This window comes from Tinamus guttatus, unplaced genomic scaffold (assembly GCF_059628265.1).
Source record: "Tinamus guttatus ecotype Peru unplaced genomic scaffold, ASM5962826v1 Tinamus_guttatus_pri_ptg000240l, whole genome shotgun sequence".
NCBI lineage: Eukaryota > Metazoa > Chordata > Aves > Tinamiformes > Tinamidae > Tinamus > Tinamus guttatus.
Genome location: NW_028288774.1, coordinates 9568714 through 9592795, shown reverse-complemented (window position 1 = coordinate 9592795; position 24082 = coordinate 9568714). Strand labels below are relative to the sequence as shown.

General features: G+C 39.0%; 1 protein-coding gene across 2 annotated transcripts in view; it reads right to left on the bottom strand.

Moving 5' to 3' along the window:
- Positions 1-23402, bottom strand: part of LOC104580981 (mucin-5B) — a 40527-nt gene extending 17125 nt beyond the window's left edge. For both annotated transcript variants that reach the window (XM_088525843.1, XM_088525844.1), the window contains exons 1-23: positions 22992-23402; positions 21225-21480; positions 19521-19635; positions 18005-18092; positions 17197-17330; positions 16583-16808; positions 15774-15899; positions 15102-15219; positions 13761-13899; positions 13168-13269; positions 12180-12249; positions 11816-11953; positions 11309-11473; positions 9892-9986; positions 8190-8316; positions 5949-6201; positions 4839-4891; positions 4366-4466; positions 3937-4088; positions 3158-3296; positions 2233-2343; positions 1370-1549; positions 796-1032 (exon numbers count right to left, since the gene is read on the bottom strand). In XM_088525843.1, the coding sequence (XP_088381969.1) occupies positions 796-1032; positions 1370-1549; positions 2233-2343; positions 3158-3296; positions 3937-4088; positions 4366-4466; positions 4839-4891; positions 5949-6201; positions 8190-8316; positions 9892-9986; positions 11309-11473; positions 11816-11953; positions 12180-12249; positions 13168-13269; positions 13761-13899; positions 15102-15219; positions 15774-15899; positions 16583-16808; positions 17197-17330; positions 18005-18092; positions 19521-19635; positions 21225-21480; positions 22992-23073 (3207 nt within the window). In that variant the 5' untranslated portion in view covers positions 23074-23402. The remainder of the gene's footprint in view (positions 1-795; positions 1033-1369; positions 1550-2232; positions 2344-3157; positions 3297-3936; positions 4089-4365; positions 4467-4838; positions 4892-5948; positions 6202-8189; positions 8317-9891; positions 9987-11308; positions 11474-11815; positions 11954-12179; positions 12250-13167; positions 13270-13760; positions 13900-15101; positions 15220-15773; positions 15900-16582; positions 16809-17196; positions 17331-18004; positions 18093-19520; positions 19636-21224; positions 21481-22991) is intronic.
- Positions 23403-24082: the final 680 nt, after the last annotated feature.

The following is a 24082-nucleotide window of genomic DNA, read 5'->3' as shown; positions in this document are numbered from 1 at the left end:
AACCAGGCTGAGTCAGCAACAGACAGACTAGGATTGTCATAAAGGAGCTCTGATATTTGACAACAGGTAAAGTTTTCTAGTTTTCACCTGTTAGATGGACTTGGACTGCAAATCTTCTCATTCTCATGTTTGCAATACTGGCATCTATTTTCAAAGTATCTTTTCAATGTAATTTCTACAGAAAGTATCTACCTTGGTTTCAGTTAGCTCAAATGCAAAGCGTATGCACTCTCTAATGGAGAAATAATGACAAAGTGAGTATCCAATGAAATCTGTTTCCTCTGAATTTCACATCACTTTTGTTTTAACCTTTGTCAACATAAGATGACCAAGGAAATTAAGCCAAATTAACTTTTAAAATATATTATTACGCTGCATTGAAGCCTTGTATAGACATTCTCATCAAGAATTAATGGCCCTTCTTCTGTTTAGATTAATTTAATTTGTTTTCAAAATACACCAAATAATTCATTCCTTTAGGTAATTTGAATGGACTTTCCTAAGGATCCCAATAAGAATGCTTGCATGCAAAGTTATTTATGAATTTCACAATATGATAGCTAGCTTTTTATATCCAGTGCACAACACTTTTTGTCTTTGATTACAGGCAGCACTCTGGTTCATTAGTACAGTCAACAGGATTTAGCTCACATAAAGTGAGGTTTTGAGAAATGTAGTCATTGTACTCTAGGATGCTTTGCAACAGCATTTAATAGTAATGATTTGTGCACAAACATGCACTGCAACTGCAAAATACACCTAGTGTGAAAGTATTGCAGACAAGAACAAGATTACCTTACTGTGACAGGCTTCAAAGACACTACTCTTAATGATGCTGCAGTGCTTCTGTCCCAGAACTGTCTTGAAAGGCTGATCAGCACACAGGTCAGTCATGTTTACATTTGAGCAGGTGCTGGTTATTTTCCAGCTATTTCCAAACTCCTGGATGCTCATCTCCATTGATTGCCCTCTGGTTGTAAAGTCATTCTTCGAGCGGCCATCGAAGTCCCCACAAAGGCCACAGACTTTTCCCTGTGCAATTTGCAGAGATACAGTTAGCAGAAAAGAAAACAGTTGCATGTTTTTAAACACTCCTCAAAACATGTCTTAGGAAAAGCTAGAGTCTAAGTGACAACATCACTCTCAGGCCTCTAATACTGCAAAGCATCTAGCTTTATTTCTAGCTCCAAATATTCTGGAGCACTTTGCACAGATTGCATATTGAAATAAAACAAAACGTGGTCCACTGGCTGCTTCTTGTTCACTGGATTGCACATTTGTCCAAGTCCTGCTTTTCAGGCTGAGTGACCAGTTCTACACATGCAACTCTGAGTTTAACATTGCATCCCTCAGTTAGTCTTGCACTTGCCTGGAAATAGGGTGCCACATGAACAATAACTGTAGTCTTCTGGTCCCACATGAAGATCATCCCTTGAGTTGTTTCAATCACAATATAACCTCCTCTGAGATCCACCTTGTAATTCTTCTCAGCCGCTGGATGAGTAGCTATCTCCTGGATTCTTCCTTCCAAGAGCCTGATTTCACTGCTCTACAAGGAGCAAATAAATGGAACGGCTTACCAACACGTTCTGACTCTTGTCATTCATCTCATTTTTCTGTAATACTTGCATTATATCTTGGCCTATTTCTATCCTCAGAATCGTGATAATTGGTCTCCAAGACACATAAAAGATCCAATGAATTCTCTGGGAAACTTCTGCCCACGCATTGTAAGGTCTATCTCATGGACAGAAAAATCGTTCCCATTCTAGCAGGAATCCCAAGAGCACAGGCAAGTGGGAATGCTCAAATGCCAGTTGTCATGGCTATCTGTTTCAGTCTTCTTTGACACCTCCCGGGAGAAACCACTTTGTGCGCTTTGGTAAGCCAGAGGGGAAGGAAGAAATTCTTTCCTCTCTAGTTAGGTCTGCCCTACGCTCAAGCCATGGCACAGAAATATGCTCTAAAAACTTTATCACCATCCCATCAACACCAGTGTCACAGATGCATATGCACACCCTCACAGAGTGATTTGTCTCCCTGCATTTGTTCTCCCCTGCAGAAGTGCCCAGCCCTGGCAAATTCTGAATATCAAGACACTGAATACACCTCTGATTTCTGGGTGTTTGCCATTCTCCAGCAGAGGTGAATTGGAATATAAGGGCATAATGCTCTTACTGCTCACATAATTAAACCTCACGCCTTCGCAGTTATAACTCATTCTAGACAAACCTCAAAAATGAGAGTGATCTTCAGAGAACAGATGGAGAGTGACTTCCCACAGGCATTATTCTGAATTACAATTCGGAAGGTGCCAGCATCCATGTTGTTGGGGCAAAAATCCTGAGAAACATTGGTAACATCGTATTAGATTAGTCTACTATTAAACATTTTCAAGAACTCTAAACAAATGATACTTCTGTCTGACTTCCACTGTCCTGTCACATTTTTGTTTACCAAAACTCTAAACATTTTAGAAGAATTTGGTCATAGTTGAACTGCTTGTACTTGACCAGAAATTTAAATGCAAAAGTCTTAGATGAAAAATTAACTTTGTGCAGCACCAGTCACGCACTGCCAAAAATAAACAAGTGTTGTTAATATTAGCACCAGTAATGCCGAGATGACAAAACATCTCACTGAATTCTGTCTCATTATATGTGGTTATTGTACAAGAGTTACAAGGCTCACACATGAACAGTTACTTGCTTCACACACCAAAAAAAAAAAAAAAAAAAAAAAGTACTCTCATACTAGGATGGTCTATAGAAACATTTAGCTTTTCCACACCACAGAAATGCCTTCCCATGGCAAATGCTGGGATGACACCAGGAGAATCACAGAACAGTTGGAAGGGACCTTTAGAGATTATCCAGTCCAGATAGAGATCATCCTTCTAGACCAAGGCCGTCCATTCCAGCAGTAAAACATTTAGGAACACACAGTGCCCTCTTGTGTCATTTCTGAGGGGCAATTGCTTTGCTTTTACATGGAAAAAAATCTTAACTGCGTCTGCTCTGGGTACACGAGGCAAGGGGCTAGGCTCTGCTCATCATGGTTTACTATCTTGTATGAGACAGCCTTGCAATTATTTAGACTGAGTTTTGCAGTGTAAGCTGTGAGAAGCACATGGAAAGGAAAGTGAAAGCTTTGATACCTGAGCCAAAATATAATCACAGTCTCCCAGGAAATCAAAGTTCTCTCCATCGAAGCTCATGTAATGGCCATTTCCATAGACAGTGCAGGTTCCTTTGCAGGGGTTGTCTGTACATTTCCACTGTCTTTTGTCACAAGTGCTGGGAGAGGGAATACAAACATTTACAATCTCTGCGTCAAGCACAGTTTTCCTTCAAAGAAAGCATTGCCTTTCATTCTTCCAGGCTTTCCCTCACAGCTATTCTGAGACCATACCATAAAGGGGATTACTAATAAGGATTTTTTTTAATCAAGATACATCTTTGAAATTTGTATATTTTTATTTTATTTTTCCTTTAAATATCTTTTACAGCACAAAAGCCTGACAGCAGGAAGGAGGATTTAGGAGACAAGTACATGGTGAAAAAATATTTGAACCGTATTTAAGCCCTAGAGAGAGAATCAAATCCCCTCTCAGGCTTGTGTTCCTCTACAGTGTCCAGCCACAGACCAACCTGCACGGGGCTGGCATTTCCAACTGCTGTGCAAGCAGTCTACAGAGGAGGATAGAAATCATTTGACAGAAAATCTCGGTACCTCTCTCCACAAGTGCAGGTTGGTGCGATGTGATGCAGAGAGGAAACGTTTCTTTTTTATTTTCACTAAAAGCCTGACTGCTCTAGTGATGAATAGGAAGGTTTTAAAATGCATCCTGCCCTATGTTCTCACAGTGTACTCTGCTTTATTAGGTATTTTTCTTGAGGCTGCAAACTGTAAACAAGACTCCCTGGGATAACATACCATGTGTTGCAGTCAACTTTGATGGTTTCCCCAGGCTTATAAAATTGTCCTCCATGGACACATGGGCATTGATCTTTTGAAATACAGCCCCCACTGCCGTCCAGTACCAGCCCATCAGGACACATGCAGCCAGAGACACATTCTGTGACATACTGTACATATGAAGATAAAATACAAAGCAGTGAGTTGATTCACAGAAAGTATAGAGAGCTAGCGGTCATGCTAGCTCTGGATGCCAAACTTTTAAACTGTTTTTAAATCCCATGACTATAAACAAAAACAGCAAGGAGTACAGCTTTTAATTGCTGCATTATCATGAAAAGGGTTACTCTTTACAGAGTGTAACATATTCCCGTCAGCATTTGCTAAGCACAATAAACCATGCACAATCACGATGCCCCAGGCTTCTGCTAGGGGTGAGGTCCTTACACAGTGCATGTCCTGCGTCTTACAACTTTTTTGACACTCTGATCCGACTGCACCAGGACCCGCAGAACTGCAGTTGAAGTAATACATGGGAGCAGGGCAATCTATACAAGGAAGAAAACATTTTAGGCAGGTCATTTATTGAAAATAACGACGCCATTAGAAATTCAGTCATAGAGCAAATTCAGAGACAGTGGATAGCATGTGCCTAATAATTCCAGTTTCTATTGGCTTTTTCTTCCTTCCAACATCAGCAGTGGAAAAGGGGTAGAAAACCACTAAGCTTGATGAAATATCTTCAGTTTTAAGAATTCAGCAATTCTGGTGACAGCTTTACAAAGGCAAGTGTTATCAATAACTGACAGATGTCAGGGAGAAGGCAAAAATGGGCCTAAAAATAAATGTTGTAGAAAGTGAGAGATACATTGAAAACATTATAAATACTGTATAAATACACCATAATGTCAAAATCTCACCTTTTACTAGGACAGTTTCTCCAATGCAGTCTAATCTTCCTTGAATGCATTTACTAAAGAGATTCCACAAAATGAAACATATCAGCTCTTCACACATTTACTCTAGAGAAAAAAAATCACTGCAAAGCTTTGCTAGTCACACAAATAGTAAAATCTCACTAAAATAAGTATTTTGTACAGCTATCAGGTTCACAGAAATGAGTTACCGCCCCCAAAAGGAAGACTAAGGCACCCAACTCTTAAATCCTCTTCCTTCATCTGATACCCATTTCCTTAATCATTCCTGTCATAAGCATATATTTCCCACTCTACGGGATGTGATCAATACTTTCTTAAATGAGACTTCTTCAATTAACAAATGAAATCATGTTTACGAAGTAGTCTAAAATTCATTTTAAAAAGCTATATATATACACATACACACACACACACACACACACAGAGAGAGAGAGAGAGATAGAGAAAACATGCAGACATGTTTTCTGTAGGCAACTGAAGACACAAAAGAAATTATTTGAATAACTCAGTCTTTCCTTATTATTTGTGCACATTATTACCTTGAGTGGGTTGAGAATGGAATTTTTTTTTTTAATGGGAAATGCAAGATATTTACTTTGGTGTTTTTATGCAAAATTCTCTTTTGATGTTTCAAAGCTGAGATTTTATTTTTCTTCCTGGGCTATTTTTTTTTTTTAATAGCAAGTAGGGTGTTTTTCACTTTGTTTTTTTCATCTCAAAAACAAAAACTTCCCCATGCTCACTATATCTTCCAGAAAAACTTGTTCCCACTGTATGTGGGTTTTTTTTTCCATATTACACATTCATACTTCATGTTTTCAGAGCTTTGCAGAACTGACAGATCCCCAAAATTGCTCTGTTTTACATCCTTTCAGGTTCCAGTTTACTGCTAGCAGGAATATGGGACCCTAGATTTTGTTGTGGCTCTCCTTCCTGGCAGCCTAAAATTTGCTTTGGTAGTATCAAGCAGAAACATGTCATTATTATTCCTTACTCTAATACACCACCTTTCAGAGATTACAGCACGGACAGCCCCACCTGAGTGCTGAGCTTTCCCAGGCACGCGCTCTTGGAATCAGCAGCCCCGCTTACCACATCAGCTTGTCCTCTTGGAAGGAGTTCCCGGGCTGAATAATCTTGCCTTTGTAGTAGCATGGACAGTCTGCTGGAGTTACACACTCCTCCTCATCATTGAGGTAGGTCCCTTCAGGGCAACCACAGCCCTCCATTGGGGTGATCTGAACTTTGCACAGTGGGTCAGGTTCATCCAGGGAACGGCAAGACTGGTTGCAGAACTTCACGCTATAGTTATAAACCATAGTCTCAGGACACTCCTCAGAGGGATCTTGGCAAGAAAAATAAGACGGATGTATGGCCTTCTCTGGCAACCATCATTCATGCTCTTTGTGCAGCTTTCTGCCCAGTGGTAGCCATAAGTGTGCTTTATTTCAAACCTTGTCTTCCAGTGGTCTGGGGAAAGTCTGCTCACATACCTTTCAGAAACTAGGTGATATTGAATGTTGAACTACTCAGCAGGGAAAAATTGTGATCGATCAGAGGAATTTCTATGATTTCTGTTGTTTCTAAAATTTACAGCTCTCTCTTATGTCTGGAATCAAACCCAGTAACTTCTGACCTGTCTCTGCAGTTAAAAAGGATTTTGCTATCCTTTAGTACTTCTTTCTCCATCCGGGAGTAACTTGAGGAATGAACACATTTTATAGGGGGTAAATTGTGAAGTTACATGAGTAGTGCCAGAAAACTCTGTTGATCAGCTGATGTTACCATGGAAACTGTCTGATTTCTCACAGATTTTGGAAATGTCTTGGGAAAACTCTTAGCATGCTGTGATGAAATGAAGAAAAAAAACTTTCTTAGTCCTCTGGGACTAAGACCAAACAGTTAAATAAAGAAACCTAAAGGGTTCAGCTGTCCCTTTAAGGTGGTGAAGAGCTTATCAATCTTTATGGGCTGTCAAAAAACATTACCTTCAAATATATGCTACAAAATCCGCAGTAAGAAGGTCTCCTTAGGGAACCATCAAATTGCATTAGGAAATACCACCTGCATAAAAGCTGGGATTTTCAAGAAAGTCTGGCATCCAAATTCCCCTGAAATTCAATGAGAACTGGAGGCCTAGCCTTCTTGGGCCCCTTTGTAACTCACCCCCCAAAGATTTACCTTAAGAGTTTCTTTTTTCAGGTACACACAGATCTATTAGAGGGGTTGTTTATGGGAAACTGAGTTGGCTGGTTGTGCAGCAACAGTATCACCAGATCAGCAATTAGATTCCATGCTTAAATAAAGCTGTGTATGTTTTTGCAGTTCACCATTGCAGTATGTGTTCTTAGATTAGTATGCTAAGTTTGTGTACCCATAAAGAAAAAACAGCTACAACAACGAGCGAGTAATTTCCTGGTCTTGGTTAGAGGAGACCAATATCCTGTGGGAAAAAAGGGCAGCCCACATTTTCCTACTTCATAGGGGTACTACAAAGGTGAGGCAACTAGTATTTGTAAGTCACACTGGACCAAGTAGATGTATAGGTATCCTTATTCGGTAATGGATTCAAGCATGAGCTTTCATCCCATTCCACTTCATACTCTAGGAGATTTACCTGAACGGGTGTCTTAATTGTTAATTATGAATGCAGTAAAATGATATGTCTACTTTTTCCTCTTAATTTGTCCACAGAAGGAAAAGATCAATTTTGGTAAAGCCAGGTATTATGAAAAAAATATTATTTGATGACAGTAATTAATGGACAGGAACCTAGGACAAAAATCTGCATGATTTTAGGATAAAGAACTTCTGTGCACTTGCTATCTAGTTCTGAGCTGAATTAATGTATGCCTTTAAACACTTTTACATTCTCAGCTACCAGCAATACAAACTTGTTAAGAATAATTAGTACTTTAATGTAGCATGGAAAAAATAAGGCTAACGAGAATGATAACAGGGGCATGGGCAATGTATGTGACAGCTGGACTGACCTGACCTGTAAAAAGTCTCAAAATTAAAGTACATGGGAAGGCCCATAATCAAAGCTAAGATTGTCATTCTTTGTTTTGATTAATACACTTAATTATTTTACCCACGTCGTACTAAATTTACCCAACCTTTTACACAAGAAACATGCATCATAAGGACCCCTTCATGAAGGGGACATGAACCGCTTTTGGCAGACAAGTTTTTTTCCTAGAGTATGTGCCTGATCTATTTTTCAAAGACCCATGACCATGATGAGTAAGCATAAGAAATAGACTGCAGGAAGAAAACACTCTTCTGAAAATGTTCCCCCATGTCTCTACTGAAGTAATATAGGATGCATACCACAGATCCTCTGCCTCCAGCCCTTCAGGGTCACACCTGCTGCAACGCAGTCTCTGGAGTAAGTAGAGAGCACACTGCACAGTGCCACTTCACTCTTCTCAGCATTACATGTGTCATACATACATTTCTAGGTGACAGACAAGACACAGGTATTATTATGCCCTGCTCACAGTAGGACATGGAGACATTTAGCAATTCAAAAGGCTTGCAAGCAATATATTTTCAGAAAAGTACGACCAGCAATGAGACTTAATTTGTAACATCTCTAATCCAAAACATATGCTAGTGAAACACTCTGCAAATGTGAGATACAGGAAACCAATTACAGCTATATAACTTCAATGATGATAACAGTCAAACAGATGAATAATAAAGCAATAAAAGACACCTATCACTCATTAAAGCACTAATAAATGTCTACACCAGACTCCTACGAAGATACACAATCTAGGATATACCCAATACAACATTCAAATGAATAGAGAGAGTGAAAATAGTAATGACAGGAGCTTATGTACCTAGCCAGCGTGTAGATAAGATATCAAATGAGAAATGATTTAATAGGGAATTTTATGCAATGGCCTATAAAGAACCGATTAAATAGGTATAAAGGGGATCTAAGGCTCAAGTTATTTTAATTGTGCAACTGGACAGAAGAACTCAGGAAGAAAGTCCCTTGATAATCCTTCTAAATACAGGCAGTTAATAGAGTGCGTTAGGTTTATATTGCATAGATGGTGCCTTATCCTACCACCAGTGACATCAAACCCTTCTGCAGACCAGGTTTGAAAAATCCTCTAAGATGAACAGAAACAACAAACATATCCATAAGACACTGGTTATTACTTCTTCTTAACTAACATGAATTTTCAAGGAAACACTTCTTGAGGAAAACTTAGCAGCAAGGAGAAAGCATAAGCCACATTTCTCAGGGATCCAAAGACACACTGAATTAAAGCAAAATTTCCAGCCTCAGAATCACTCAGTAAGTTGCATCTCACACATCACCTATAAGACTTTACTGAAGTTTCTATAGAAACTGCTTCACTATCCACATAAATGCAATATTCTCTAGCTCAGTCAGCTTCCACAACAGCATTACAGAGCTATATACCAAGAGCTTAAGGGCTGTCTCTTGCATTCTAAATACAAAGAAACTAATCTGCTTTAAAAATATGGCCAAACCTACAGATTTCAGTAGAACTACACAAGAAACAACCCCCACCCCACCTTCCCCCGCCCCCAGAAGTTTTTCTGGTGACAAATAAGGTTATGAGTTTCTCACCAGAGCAAATATTTTAAACTAAATCACATGTCTGAGCTTTTTCATATATAAAGAAGACGTGGGAACCAAAAGTTTTTTTCATGATGGGGAATACAACCCCTGTTTGATTCCATGTGGTTTGGGTTTTCAAAGACTGAATAGCTTTTAGAAAAAAAATAATCATTTTTCCTTTTTTGCTTCTGTGCCACACAACAGGAACTTTCAATGATAGCAGTGCTGTTTATGAAAGGCAGTTAGTTAATATTTCCTGGGCCACAGCTATAAAGGTTTTTCCCCCCTCCCCCCATCAGAATCAGAGAATATCTTTGCAAAAAGACTTTGTTGTAATCTTTTTAACTCCTATAGATCACAGCACACTTACAGCAGATATAGCCTCTGGACTAGACTAAGACACCCAAGAATAGAATAGAGATTTACCTTGATGTACACAGAAGGGTCTACAACAGAATGGCACTCAGCAAACACACTGCTTGTATCAGACAGAAGAGCACACCAATGCTGGGCAAATTTTTCTGAAGCGGAGAAAAAAAATTGTTCTTAGTCGCTTGGATCACATTACTGTGTGAATTAAAGCTATCAGGAATCAGACCTAGAATGTCATATCTTGATGATGTTCAGGTAATGCTGAAAGGAAATAGTGGTCAACATACCAAGTTGAAAAGCATGTTAGCTGGGTGACTAGCCAACTTCCTAATAGAAAGGTGTAATCTTTCCAAACGCTAACTTCATTATCAAGTCATAACATCAGACATCTAACAATCAGTTAGCTATCTAATCAAGAACAGTAGCACTTATTACCTGTATTACCCGAGAGAATAGACTCTGAATCCTTCATATAGTCAAATCCTCACTGAGATGCTACACAGGGTACTTTGTGCTTGCTGAATTTAATACTGTTGGTAACTCAATCCTCTTGACTTCAATCTACTTCTAAGAACTTTGATCAGATGAAGGTCTCACCCAAGTATGGACCAAGTATTTTCTGCCTTAAATATAGATTGTTCTGATTTATATCCTCTGTGTTTTCAAGTCAACAGTAAGTTCACAGAATCACAGAATGGTTGAAGTTGGAAGAGAGCAAGAGATCATTTAGTCCAATGCCCCTGCCCCAGCAGGGACACCTACAGCATGTGGCACAGGGTGGCATCCAGGTAGGTTTTGAAGATCTCCAAAGAAGAGGATTCCACAACCCCTCTGGGCAGCCTGTTCCAGTGCTCTATCACCCTCCCCATAAAGAAATTCTTCATCACATTAAGATATATGCAGATAGAACTTCCTGAGTTTTAATTTATGCCCATTATCCCTTGTCTTGTCACTGGCCACCACTGAGAAGAGTTTGGCCCCATCCTCTTCACATTCTCCCTTCAGCTATTTATACATACTGATAAGATCCTCTTTCAATCTTCTCTTCTCTAGGCTACACAGGCCCAGCTCTTCCCTCATATGATAGATGTTCCAGTCCCTTAATCATATTCTTGCTCTAGAATTCAGTCATTGACGAACAGGGTGAACAGCATTGGGCCCAGTACTGACCCCTGCAGGACACCATTGGCCACAGGCCTCTGCCCCATTTATCACCACTCTCTGAGCTCTGCCATCCAACTAGTTCTCAACTCACCTCACTGTCCACTGATCCAACCCACACTTCCTGAGTTTCCCCATGAGGATGTTATGGGAGATGGTTGTCTCTCTAAAGAGAGACTTCAATATTCTCTCTATTAATAGTCTCAGAAGCAGTGGCTTTTGAGGGCTATAGGATTTCTAAACCTTTTTAAGTTGTCCAACATAGGAGAATTATTTAGCACTTATAATCCAGAAATGAAAAGCTTGCTACCTTTATCCATACTATTTGCACAAGGATCTTCAAAGCTGTCTTCAACATCAAAACAACTGGCTCTAGTTTTCCATGAGTTACCAAAGGCAGAAGCTGAATCTTCCACAGCTCCAGTGACTGTTCTAAAATCATCAGTCTGGATGTTATTGAAATTGCCACAAAGACCTTAAGTGCATGTTAGAGAGAAAAAAAGAAAAAAAGCGTTAGAAAAAGATAAGCATTGGAAGGAAGATTGGTGGCAGAACCAAGAACATAGCCTCTATTTCACAAACCTCTGATGAGGTCTATTTTTGCACATGAAGTCTAAAAATCTGCACACACTAAACACCACAGAGCTTGTTTTACTTCTGCTGATTGAAGGGTTTGGCCAATTCTTTGTCTCTAGGAAGACTACAGATTTAATCAAGGGTTCTAATAACCAAAGTCAAAATAAAATCAAATAATTTGTTAATTTAGAGTCATGGACAAATAGCCCTAACTGAGGTACCAGAGCATGATGTGTCCTACCAGCTGTGCGATTCTGATAAGAATGATCCACTGTTATGGAGAGCTGCATTATAGGCTTCAATTGCACTTGAATCTGTACTCCAGTAGAGGACAAGATTTTGATGAAAAATGTAGAGGGTCGGAAGATGGTGATGCCATCTAATAATGAAAAGATGAAAGTGTATCTGTACTTGCAAATCAGTACAAAGTAAAGGGAAACTTCAATTTACATTCAAAGGTAACACAACCATTCTCAGACCTATTTTCCAGCTTGTCAAATATCCTAACAAAGGACAAGACCAACATTCTTCAGAACAAGGCACAGGTATCACTCTGTAAATAAATACAGGCTGGTCTGGGGAAGATGTGATGGAGAAACACTTACCTTTCCTTACTGGCAGCTTCACAATAAAATTGTTCATGTAGATATTTCCACAGGAACATATTTTTATAGTCTGCAGGGAAAAGAATAATAATTTTAAAAGTCCACAATAATAAGTATGACATGAAATAGACAACAGTTACTTCACAAACTTCATTAAGAAGGTAACATCTTTAAAATGCAATCATCTCTGGGGTTAATATAATTGTTAGATGCTACAGAGTGATGTAGAGCAAACCCCCTACCTAATAGTTTATCTTTTTGAAAACTGCAGTCAAGACAGTATATATAGGCCTGGATCTATCTGATCAGAAATGTAATATTCTCCAAATTAGAGCTACCTGTCTCAAATCCCCTCAATAGTCAATGGAGGGAGATAGGCGCCTCCAGAAAAGGCCTACTATCTTAAGTGGGCTGGCTGGTCATTTGGTTATCCTCATCTTCCTTTATTGACTATAGAAGGAAGCTAAAATGACAAATCTCCTAATGTCTTTACACCAGTTAAGTACCAGACAGACAGGATGAATCCAGGCCTCCAAATAAATCTGTATATCTTTAGAAATGCAAAAAACTGTCCTAACTCTGTCTCCACTAAAGTCAGTTTAATCGTATTAGTGGGAGAAACCTCAGGCCTTTATCCGGAAAATTCTGCTACTTCTGCTAGTAGCAGAGAAAACCTCAGGTCTCTAAAGTCTACAGTAAAAAGGAAGAGGTTTTGTAGAAATCTCCAGCTTTCAAAAAGGAAAAAAAAAAAAAAAGTGAAAAAGTTTTAAGTCATGAAAAGGAAAGCCTATAAGGATAATTTTAAACGTACTACCTCGGAAGCAAATGGAAAAGTCAGAATCCAAAAGAAATGGAAATCCAGTAACTCTTGCAGAACAAAACTAATTAACACATGTGCTGGTATTAATCTTGAAATCTCGGGACTGCAATAGAGCTGATTCTAAGTAAAAGTGGCATATTATGTGTCAATAACTAAAACATTACTTACAGTTCTTCCTAGCGTGACTAATACATTCTTTAAGCAAGTCATTGTCTTTGATGTCCCACACTGGACGATCTCTCCAATCACCACAAACGTGTCGTCAGTATTCTGAAAGGAGGTAAGAAAACAAACATGCAGACAACTTTAGCATGCTGCAGGATGTTAGCTAGAAGAAAAAGAAATGTGTCTCAAAGTCTAAAATGGATCCTTGAAAGAACTGGGGCACAGCATCTGTAACTGCAGGCTAATACCTTTCATAGCCCAAAATCGATCATGTTCACTGCTTTTCCTCTACGCTCTGTTTCCTTGCTACCAACTTGTGTAGACAGTGTATTTAGAGACACTCACATGGATGCTAGTCTTTTTGAAGGAATCAGAAACTTCTTTTTCACGGTCATACATGAAGAAAGCTTCATGAGAAATGCTTAGATCTACTTGTGGTCTATTGCAAATGGGAGATTACATGGCATTTAAGAGGGAGTATAAGCTGAAGTACTTTTCTGGACTGGGGCCATTTGATCAAATGAAGTCGTATAAAGCTCAGGCAATGTCTCTTCCTATGTTATAGATTCAGGAGTGAAATGGAAGATTGTACATACCTTAGCTAAGACGTAATGGCAATTGCCATGAAAATTGAACCTTTTATTATCAAATGTTGTTATATGAAATCCTCCATCTATATGGCAACTTCCGGAACAGGGCAGAGTGACACAGTTCCAGTGACCTGCAGTGCAAGTACTGTACAAAGTTCAAAAAAATGTGTAGTTAGAATAAACACAGCTTTAAAGGAACAAAGTAAAAGATAATATCAGCATCTGAATCTGCACAGATCAGTCAATCTTTCTTTGTCTTATGAGCTTGTTAGTCATCTGCTTTTCAAATCCCTGTAGAAGAAAGACTTTACATTGTGCCCTTTAAACTAAAAAAGCTGAATGTCTGTCAGTGGAAGAGTTAGTTGCACCAAGATTGAAATTAGGTCATTCAAAGAGACATTGACTTGGTCAAGAAATGTCTTCCTGGGTCTATATTGTTTATTTAAAAAAAAAAAAAAAAAAAAAGAAGGCCTCCTCAACTAGGATCACACAACATTTTATACCACTAATGCAACTGTTCAGCAAGTATGTGTAGAAGATTTCAGTCAATGAACAGTTGAACTTCTCAGAGCCATACGCACAAGCAGAAAACAGCAGGCCTCGTACGCTCAAAGTGAGAGATAAGTGAAGATGTGGCTAAATTGGAACTGAGGCCTTTGGGTCTTTTCATCAAAATTGCAGAAAGAATATTTAATCCAAGGGGAGTCACGGAACCGCAGAACATCTGCTATACCCCATCATATTTCCTGGGTCCCTACAGTCAATGTTACAACTAAAGTCAAGGAAAATATACTATGTCACAGGAGCATAAATAACACATACGGTGTTCATTCTGTAAGTGGGTATCATAATAAGAAATAAAACTGTTTTGTAAATTACGTACCAGAGATCTTATCAATTTCACTAGGGCAGGGGAGATGGATTCAAGCTATAGGCTTTGCTCCAAAACAAATTGTTCTCAAGGATTAGGACTTTGAAACAGCCTTTTATAGATGTACAGGTTGTTGGAAATGTAATTCATTAACACAGCATGAGTTTCTGCAACTCTTTAGTGGCTAATGTCTGAGCTAACTAGCAAAGAGTCGAATTTTTATGCATTCTGAAACCTTGGGCTCAGTCTTTGCTGGAGATTCCAAGGGAGGATCAAGCTATGTGACGTGGACATCTGTCTCTAAATTTTCCTGGAGATGCTGGAATTAAGATCTCAGGTTTAACATTAGTGCATTATAAAAGACAAATGTTAGCAATAGGGAGGTGAGGGGGAAAGAGGCAAAAACAACAGAATACAGTTCATCAAAGTTCCATCATGTTTTTCTCTTGTTAATGCAGTCAGTCTCACAACAGTACCAGTTCTGGCAAGGAGTGGAGTAAGTCCCTCCTGATGAGTAGACTTTTCCTTGAAACATACATGGGCAGCTGTCTCTGGGGATGCATTTTTTGCCACTGAGGTCATCCAGGATAGTTCCTGTTTAGACATATTGGCTAGTTAGTATTAGGTGAGTCTGGGCCTACCATGAAGGAAGAACAGAGTACAGGAAAAAACAAACAAACAACAAAAAAAAAAAAACAGGAGTACTTCAATATTTCTATAAATGAATAGAGTAGGTCCTTAAGGAAAAGGATGTTTCAGGCCCTTCCCTGCTACAACAAGATCAAACATCCAGTAGGCTGGGTATTCGTCCAGACTCATAACAAAGAAGCACCTCAAAAGACATCTTCATCTGTTACCTAGAGACCACTTCTCCTTTTTTCCACTACACCTATATCATTTTTTTTTCTGTCTAGTCCTTAGACAGAAAGGCATCTATCTTTTCCCTCCTCAATCCTAATGTCGAGATCTTAAATCTACAGAGATTTGATTCTACCAAGAAAAAAGTTGCTAATTATACTAGAAGCAGCAGCTTGTTCATAGTCTTTAGTTTTAAATCCTAAGAAAGTAATTGCTGGTAACTGAAAGGGCTACCACTCCCTTTTTGTCCCTTTGTCCCTTTGTAGGCCCATTAGAAAGAACTGCCTTACCAGGAGGACAGAAGCAACCGTCTGTACATGGAGCTTTGCAAATCTTGCTCCTCTCTGGGTCAGCACATGTATCTGCACAGGAGTTTCCACATTCCATATACTCCATATTGTTTGGGCATTCCTGATCTGCAGGATCATATGAGATGATATATCCAAGTTGGAATGTGTTAATGACTCATTTGTAAATGCTCTAGAATCATTATATCACTACCCATTTCCTTCCACTTTTTCTTCATATCCTGGTTGCCAAACTTTCTTCACAGAATTGCCATGTTTTTTAAAACATTAAAAGAACTTACAATCACTGTTACTTCATCATCGGAGCAAATAGTACTGCTTGGAAATATGATTTCACATTATTTTACTAGCTGAAGTTTGGCTGAAGTCATGATAGCAGCAAAGGACACTGGAATCATTTATGGAGTCATAATAGCTTGTTTTTGCCTTAAATATCAGACCTTCCAGCATTAATCCCCTGTCTAAATCCACAATTGTTATTTGGAAGAACTTTCTGTAGCCCTTCCCTGAGATTTCCTGTAATAAGGAAATCACTGAAACTGCAACACAGGAGTATAAATGCATATGATAAGAATAAACGTGTGAGACTTCTCTGACTTTTCCTGATGCAATAGATGTCACCAAAAAAAAAAGAAAAAAGAAAAAGATAATTCACGAGTTAATTGCATGGGCTAAGAAAATGAAAAATGAAAGAAAAAAGCCATAAGGACTCTCAGCTCGGCTTTGCTGACATCAAGGTTTGACCCTCTATAGCCAACCTGAAAAAAAATTCTAGAGCACTAGCTACTTACAGCAAAGCTCTTTGGTTCTCCATCTCCCAGGATCTCCCTTCCTGAGGACACAGTCTCGAGAATACTGGTTTAAAGTGCTGCATATGCAGCTGGAAACCAAATCAGAGTGAGAAGAATTAACCACACAATGGCACATATCTTCAGTACAGGTGGCTATGTAGTCATCAAAAGCAACCAATTTGGGGCAGTTTCCAAAGCGGGACAGAAGCCTCTTGCACTTTTTTTTCTGGAGGAAAACAAAAAAAGAAAAGCAATAATAAACAGTTCACCAATGTTCAGGCTTGTATGATAAGTCAGATTGGAAGGGATCTCAGGATGTTATCTAGTCTAATCTATTGTCACGCAGTTCTTTTTCTTGGATTGAAAGCTGTCACTCACTCATATGTTTTCCCACTATGCATTTCTTTAACACTGTAGTAGCACATTCTTTCAGCTGTAAGATCAACTTTTTCCTTGGAGGTATGGTTGGACTCCTAACAAATTCAGCTCAGTACATGCTCAACTGTTCAGTTCGGTATGTATCACTTCTTCCAATACAATCTCCCTGTTAGGAGGTGTTGTGGAGAGAGAGGAGAGGTGAGGAGGGTTTATACTCCTTGACCATACATACTTACATATTTACTGCATCTGTCATCCTCCCTCCTAGGATCTCTTCCAGTGTGATCATCTGGACTCACATCAGCACACTTTTCTGATGGATCTTCTACCTTGTGAAAGTTCCCAAACTGCCTTGGGTGCATTTTATATCCTGCAAAATCCACAGATGCATCCAAGTAACCATCAGATCCACAGAAATTCTTTAGATCAGTTAATGGTCTGTGATTATTCATTTGATCTTTGTGTTATAAGACAAAATATATTCCTCATAAAAACATCCAGGTCTAACCACAGCTTCCATAATATGGAGGATGACAGCCTGATGTAACTTCTATCCAGCTGGAATCAGGCACTCTTGTACCAACGACTGTTGACAGTCCTAACATACACACACACAAATCACATGGGACTCTCAATCTTTATACTGCAGCTCATCAGTTTCAGAAATTTTAGTTCTTTACAGGTATATCTCATCTACAGAGTTAGGTATTTGCATATGTAACTGTGACAGTTTCGTTTCTTTCAATCATCATATCCTAGGAGCACAGCCTAAAGTGATGATGTTACTAATTATCTGGTAATTACAACTCTTCACTGGCTAGAGAAGATGGGAAGTGACAAGAGGACACACACAACATATGCATACAACACTAGGCAGACAGGTACATTTTCCATGTATGTCCATGTATTTTCCAAACATCTATGTATTTCAGAATATCTGTCAGGAAAACTGCAACCCTACTTAGAGAAAATGGATGTCAGGTTTCATGTCACATTATTAATGCAGTCCTGTGTTACAGATAACATGCTGTAATCATGGCCTACCATCCAAAATCAAATCATTCTTCTTATTGCCATCATAGTTCCCACACAGACCACATATTTTCTCTTTATATGTTTCTTCCAGGTCCAACTAAGAAACAAAAGCGAAGAGGAAACACAGAGTTTAAAGACTTTCTCCTTGTCGACAGCACGTTATTACAAAGCACACCGTGGAAGAGTACAGTTGTAGAAAAGTGTTTTATTTCTAGGAGTTTCCTTTTCAGCTATAAATCTGCTATAAAATTTATCAGTAAAAAGGCTGAATTTACACGGGAAGATAATTCTCTAACAATTGTTATTCCTACCTACTAAACAGCTAAACGTAGCATGCTGAATATTGGACTAGTTCTTGGACCAGCACCTTCCAGTACACATCTGCTTCCTTTCTCACGCAGGGTACCACAGCTCTGCTCTGGGCAGAAGGACAAGCTGTGCTGTGATGCTGGGTAATGCAAAGGAACAGCTTCTAGTCAACTCTTAGCAACACCTAATGTTTTTTCTGTTCCATTGGCTAAATGGAAAATTTTATTTTATTTCTTGAATTGGGCCTGCCCAGCATATCTTCATCTGCCCATATTCTGTGCTTTAAAGAGCCAAGTTAGCACAATATTGTCTCTCTTGATTGAACTAATGCATCCTATCATTCATGCATGGTTGGGGCAGTACAGAACTTACTCAGGCCCATCTATCAAAGGTGGTCCTTTTCCTTTGGGTGTGCCTTCCTAAAATTGTGTTCTCTCTGTACATGGTGCATGTTGAGGCATTAATTAGTACACAAGGAGAGAGCAACAAACACTTGCTTATATCAGAATTGCTACTTGATTGCAGACGCTGGATATAGTCCTTATATTCTGTCTGGACTTCTACCTACACAAATCTTTCCATTTTTTTTTTTCCTCTGTTCCATTTCTACCCATTCTCTGTCTCTCTGTACTGCAAAACATGACCTACAAACTCTGTTTTATTTAGGTATTGGAAAACTTATCATCCCGGATTGTGTAGAATTTCTGTTTATACCTAGAGTTGTACACAGAACACCACAGGAAAAGGCATATTGGGGGCAGAAGCTTAGAGGGGAATTCCCTCATGACAATATGCAGACGTGGAATGAGAGATGCCATGGACAGAACTGAGCATGCAGATTAGTTTCCCACATATGACGTGCATTGAGACAGAGGGTAAGTAACAAGTCAGAGCTAGGGGATAACTAGCTTGGTTTCTGCCAGAGCTCAATGCAGGAAGCAGATAATTACAAGAATGCTATTTCCAGGGTGCACAGTGGCATCTTTTCTCAGGTATATTTGCTTGCAGAGACCTACAGATTGCAGTTCCAGTCACCTGCCTCATGATGTAAATTGTGTGGTATTGTTTCTGAAACAAATTAGTGTGGTATGCCCCCATCACCTTATGGACAGCCCCTGCCTCAAACCCCAAATCAACATGGTGCCTTGTGTGCAGCTCTGCTTTCCACCATTGATGAGGTTCACCAAAAGAAAAACAACTAACTGGCTGTTCATACTAGGAGAGTGTCAGCCCAGTTCCACTTGAGTGTCAGCCCCAGCTTGGAAGTGACTTGCAAGTAAGCACAGGTGTCTTCAATCAGGATGCTCTTGAAGCTGAAGGGCAGGGGAATCCTGAAAATTGGGAGAAACAAAACAAACAACATTGAAGGGAGAAAGGAAAAAAAAAAAAAAGAAAAGAGAGAAAGACTGATCAAATCCTTTCAGAGATATGAGAAGAAAGGCTAAAGTCAAAAGGAGCCAAATGAGCCAGAGGGACCTTCTTTTCACAATCAGGCTTGATCCACACCACGCATTAAGCTTAGGTATAATAACTTTTGATATTGTGACCTTTCGCTAACCTTAATCCATAAGGCAACATATTTTTGTCACAAGTGTGTCACTACTACATCAGCTACTCTACTGATACCAGTACAGCTTTGTTTACATGAAGGACCTAACTGCTAACGATATGAGGAGCGAGATCACACTACTGGGAAGCAATTTCCCATACGAGGACACAGCATGGAACTCATCATTTCTCCAGGCTTTTCTTTGGTGCGTTGGGGGTGCAGAAGAATTTTCATCCGTTTTATTGCCCATGTACTGACATCACTCAGACAGAGAACACTTTTTATTTTAACATCACCAAAGACTCAAGCAGCCAACCTCAGCTTAATTAAGGTAATTAATTAAGACTCTCAACCTTTCCCACCTTTCTCTGCATTCTTTTTATTCCACATCAGAAAAGGGGTAGTCTGTCTAGGTAACATGGGAGAAGATAGCAGATATATTGCTTCTTTGATATAGGATAAATCTGGATTATGCTACTACAATTACAGCCAAGTGATACTGTTCTGTATTGAGATTTTTCTGGAAGACTATCAAGAAAAGACAGGCCACAGTGCTTGCAATTCTCTCACCAAAGTTGTGAGAAACTTTTGCTTTCTGAGCTGTGTTTCTTTTCATAGTCAAAGCTTGCCTGAGCTTGATACCTATGTGCTGAGAGCAGACCACTGCGCCTCCCATGTACATTACTCATAAATTTACACCAGTCTCAACTGTTATACTTGACTACCCACTTTGTCATGGAATATTTTTGCCCTTCTGCCTGCCATTTGCTTTCTGGTTCATTTTCGGTTGGAAGCAAAGGTGTGGTTTTTGACTTCTGAGACTTCAATCCTTTGCAGTTATACATAACTCCATAACACATGGCAAAGTGTGATCTATGAAGAAAGATCTATCTAGCAATTGCTAGATTCATCTATTATCTAGAAACAAAACTTTTTCTAAAAGGACCATCTATTCCTGAATGGAAACCAATAACAATAAGCTTAGTACCACAACAATAATATTTTGAGGAGAAAAACAAACAAACAAACGAAAAACACACTTCTTCAAAATTAAAATCTTCCATGAATAAAGTGTAGATCTTATCTCCTCCCTTCAATTAAAGGAGTCCTCCCCCAACCAAAAACCCCATCCAAATAATCCACACCTTGCATTTTGTTAGAGTTCCATTAGACATTATATTGCCTTCTGCTAAGGCAATTCCTAGGCATTTACGTGTCTCTTGCCTTCTCCACTACTATGGAATGGACTCTGTTTAAAGTGAGCATACAGCAATTTGCAGGAGAGGACACCTTTTCCAGACAGACCACCCCTAGCTAAAATGTAACAATAAAACAACAACATAAGAAAACAATAACACAGTCTTTACTCACGGGTTCCCATTCACTGTGATTCCCGTTTCTTTCACCTCCAAGATTACTCCATCAATGGTGACAGTGAAATAGATCAAGAGAGTATTCTTGTCACTGCGCCTTATTTGGATGTTAAAGTCCTGGTAGCTATCATTGCAGTGTGAAGCAAAGACATAAGTGCAGGTTCCAGGGAAAGTGAACTTAACATGGTCAAATGTGTGAAAGTGAAAATTGCCCCAGGTGGCACATTCACTCTTGCTTACAGTAGAGACCTGGACTGAAGAAAGAAGTAGAAAGGTTAATGATTCACTCTACATGTGCTGGTTTGCAACTGAGATCACTGTTGAAAAGTGTTAAAGGAGACATTTTCAGAAGCAAAAATAGCAGCCTCTGGAAGACACTAGGAAGGAAATTCATCTCATTAATTTTACAAGCCCATTTACAGACACCTCCAGCCTGAGCAGATTAGCCCAAGCTCCTTTGAAGTCAGTGGTGAGAAACAGAAAAGATTCAGCTACCCTATCTTATATATCTACCTAGGAAAGACCATTTCTCTACTGACTAACAAAGGGAGCTGCAGTATGTCAACTTAGAGACATATATCTATGGTGTAGAGTCTAATGCAGAGAGCAGAAGTTCATTCTGGGAAATCCCATGTTGGCCACCTAAATCTTATTTCTGCGTTTGAAATCCTACCCTCTAGGCAAAAATTTGGCCTGAAGTCTTCTATTGACTCTCCTCCAGAAGATATGACAAATGATCTGACTTTTCAGCAAAACATCAGCCACTGATCTCAGTAGCTGAGCCTGCCATCAGTTTCAGCAATCTGCTCAGAGCTACTTATTTTTCATCTCAACTAAAATACATGCTTTGGAGTAGTACATTGCACTTCTGCCTAAGGCATTGATAGATGCTTTAATTACATAGAAAGTAGCTTTTATACCACTGATTGCACAAAGCCATTATGAATCAAAGATACACTTTGAATTAAATATGTGTTTGCCCTACTATGTTTTCAGCATCTCTCTGGGCCTGTGCAGAAGAATGTCAAGAACAAAGGGGCAAGGGGCAACTTTCTTTCTGTTGTTGATGTGGCATGTTTAGGAATACCGACCTAGCAAGGTTCACCACAGATCAAATCAAAATCATTCATATACTCAGTGAGCACTAAAATATTATGAGATATTCATATTTAAGAAGCAGCAGATGGGCATTGAAACAGCTTTTTGAAGGGACTGTAATTTGCCATAGCTGTTTGCAGCACTAAAGTGGAGTATGGTAAATTAGCACTCTTCTATCCAGTAGTGATGAGAAATGAGAACGCTTGGCTTATTCTAGAAAGGAGAGTTGCTGAAATTACCAAGACAGCAAAAAACATCACAGCAATTATTTGTGTATTGAGTGACTGGGAAAGGTGTAAGACAATCAAAACAGTATAGCAGAACACCAAAAAAGTGACCGCTCAATTTCATACTGGCCAACCAAGCTTAGGAGGCATTATGCAGACATATTTCTCCTATAAAGAAGATAAGCAAAATATGTGTTAAAAGGGATTTAGGAAGTGTACTCTTTGAGATTATCCACTTAGGAAATTAAACAGTTGTTAAATTAGTATTAGTATCTCAAAGAAAAACACTAAAATATTAAATGGCTTAAGCTAAGGATGCATATGCTTACTGTTAAACAATATCTGGCATGTCTATAGCTCTTACATGAACACGTTATATTTTCAGTTGATAACTCTATTTGTCACAGCAATATATAATTAGAGAATTAGATTTTTCTTACCTATCTTAACTGGTTCTTTGCCCTTGCAAAAACACCAAATCAGGCAAAAAATCCAAAATGACTTCCCTGTTTTTATTTCCATCTTGCCATGAAGTGGTAACTTGAAAAGCCTTCCAGGGAACTGTTTTTTTCTTGGCTTATAGGCAGATTTTTATAGTCCAGGAATTTGGCATGAGAACAAAACATTGATGGCATGGTCCCTAAAAGGTGGAGCTTCTTTCATTTTTCTTTCAGTGATTCATGCTTAGCACCCAGCAACTCTTCTTCTCTTTTGGAAACATGTTTTCTCCTGTTTTACATAGGAACAGAGAACTGTCCTTTCTTTTTCTCCTTCCTTACAGAGATTTTTTTCCTCCTACCTTTTCTTTGGCAACAACTGTTTTTCTTTTTCATAGCATTTTCTTTTCATTTTCTTTTTTTTTCAGTCAATGCTTTTATTTCAAGCTCTCCTCTGGGTTGTACATGAGGACAGTTCCCCAGCTCAATAAAAAGTGTTTGTTGCCTCTGCTGGCTTGATGGCTACTTCTAAGCGTTAGAGCAAATATATAACATACGGTTAAATTAGAGCAAAAACTTTTGGCAGGAGGTAAATAGACTTTAACAAGTGAATTCAAACTATTTCACAAAAAGACTGGAGATTTATTGCTTCAACAGACCAGAAAGTGCATTAGTCTACACATTGCATACTTCTCACCTCTGCCACACAAATGTAATTTGATTGCAGCAATCAGACATGGGGGGTTAATTTTCTCTATGCACACAGATTTTTTTTTTTCCAAAAAGCATGGTAGTGATGCCCAAGACCCATCAAAACAAAAAGAAACACAGCTCCTTCCTTCAGTTCTTAAATTACACTGCTTCAATGCGGTCGTTGGCAGTTATCAGTGTTTTAATATCCCAAAACACAAAAATCCAGAGCACTTAGTCATCAGTCAAAGTATGTCCTACTGTGAGACACAGCCTAGATTTCCTAGCACAGATATGCAATGTCAGTAGTTTTAGGTCTTCCTTTGGAGAGTTACCTGCTTTAAAGGCACAGGCTGACCTAATGACTCAGATAAAGTAGAGCAACAAGAGAACCATCACTGTCA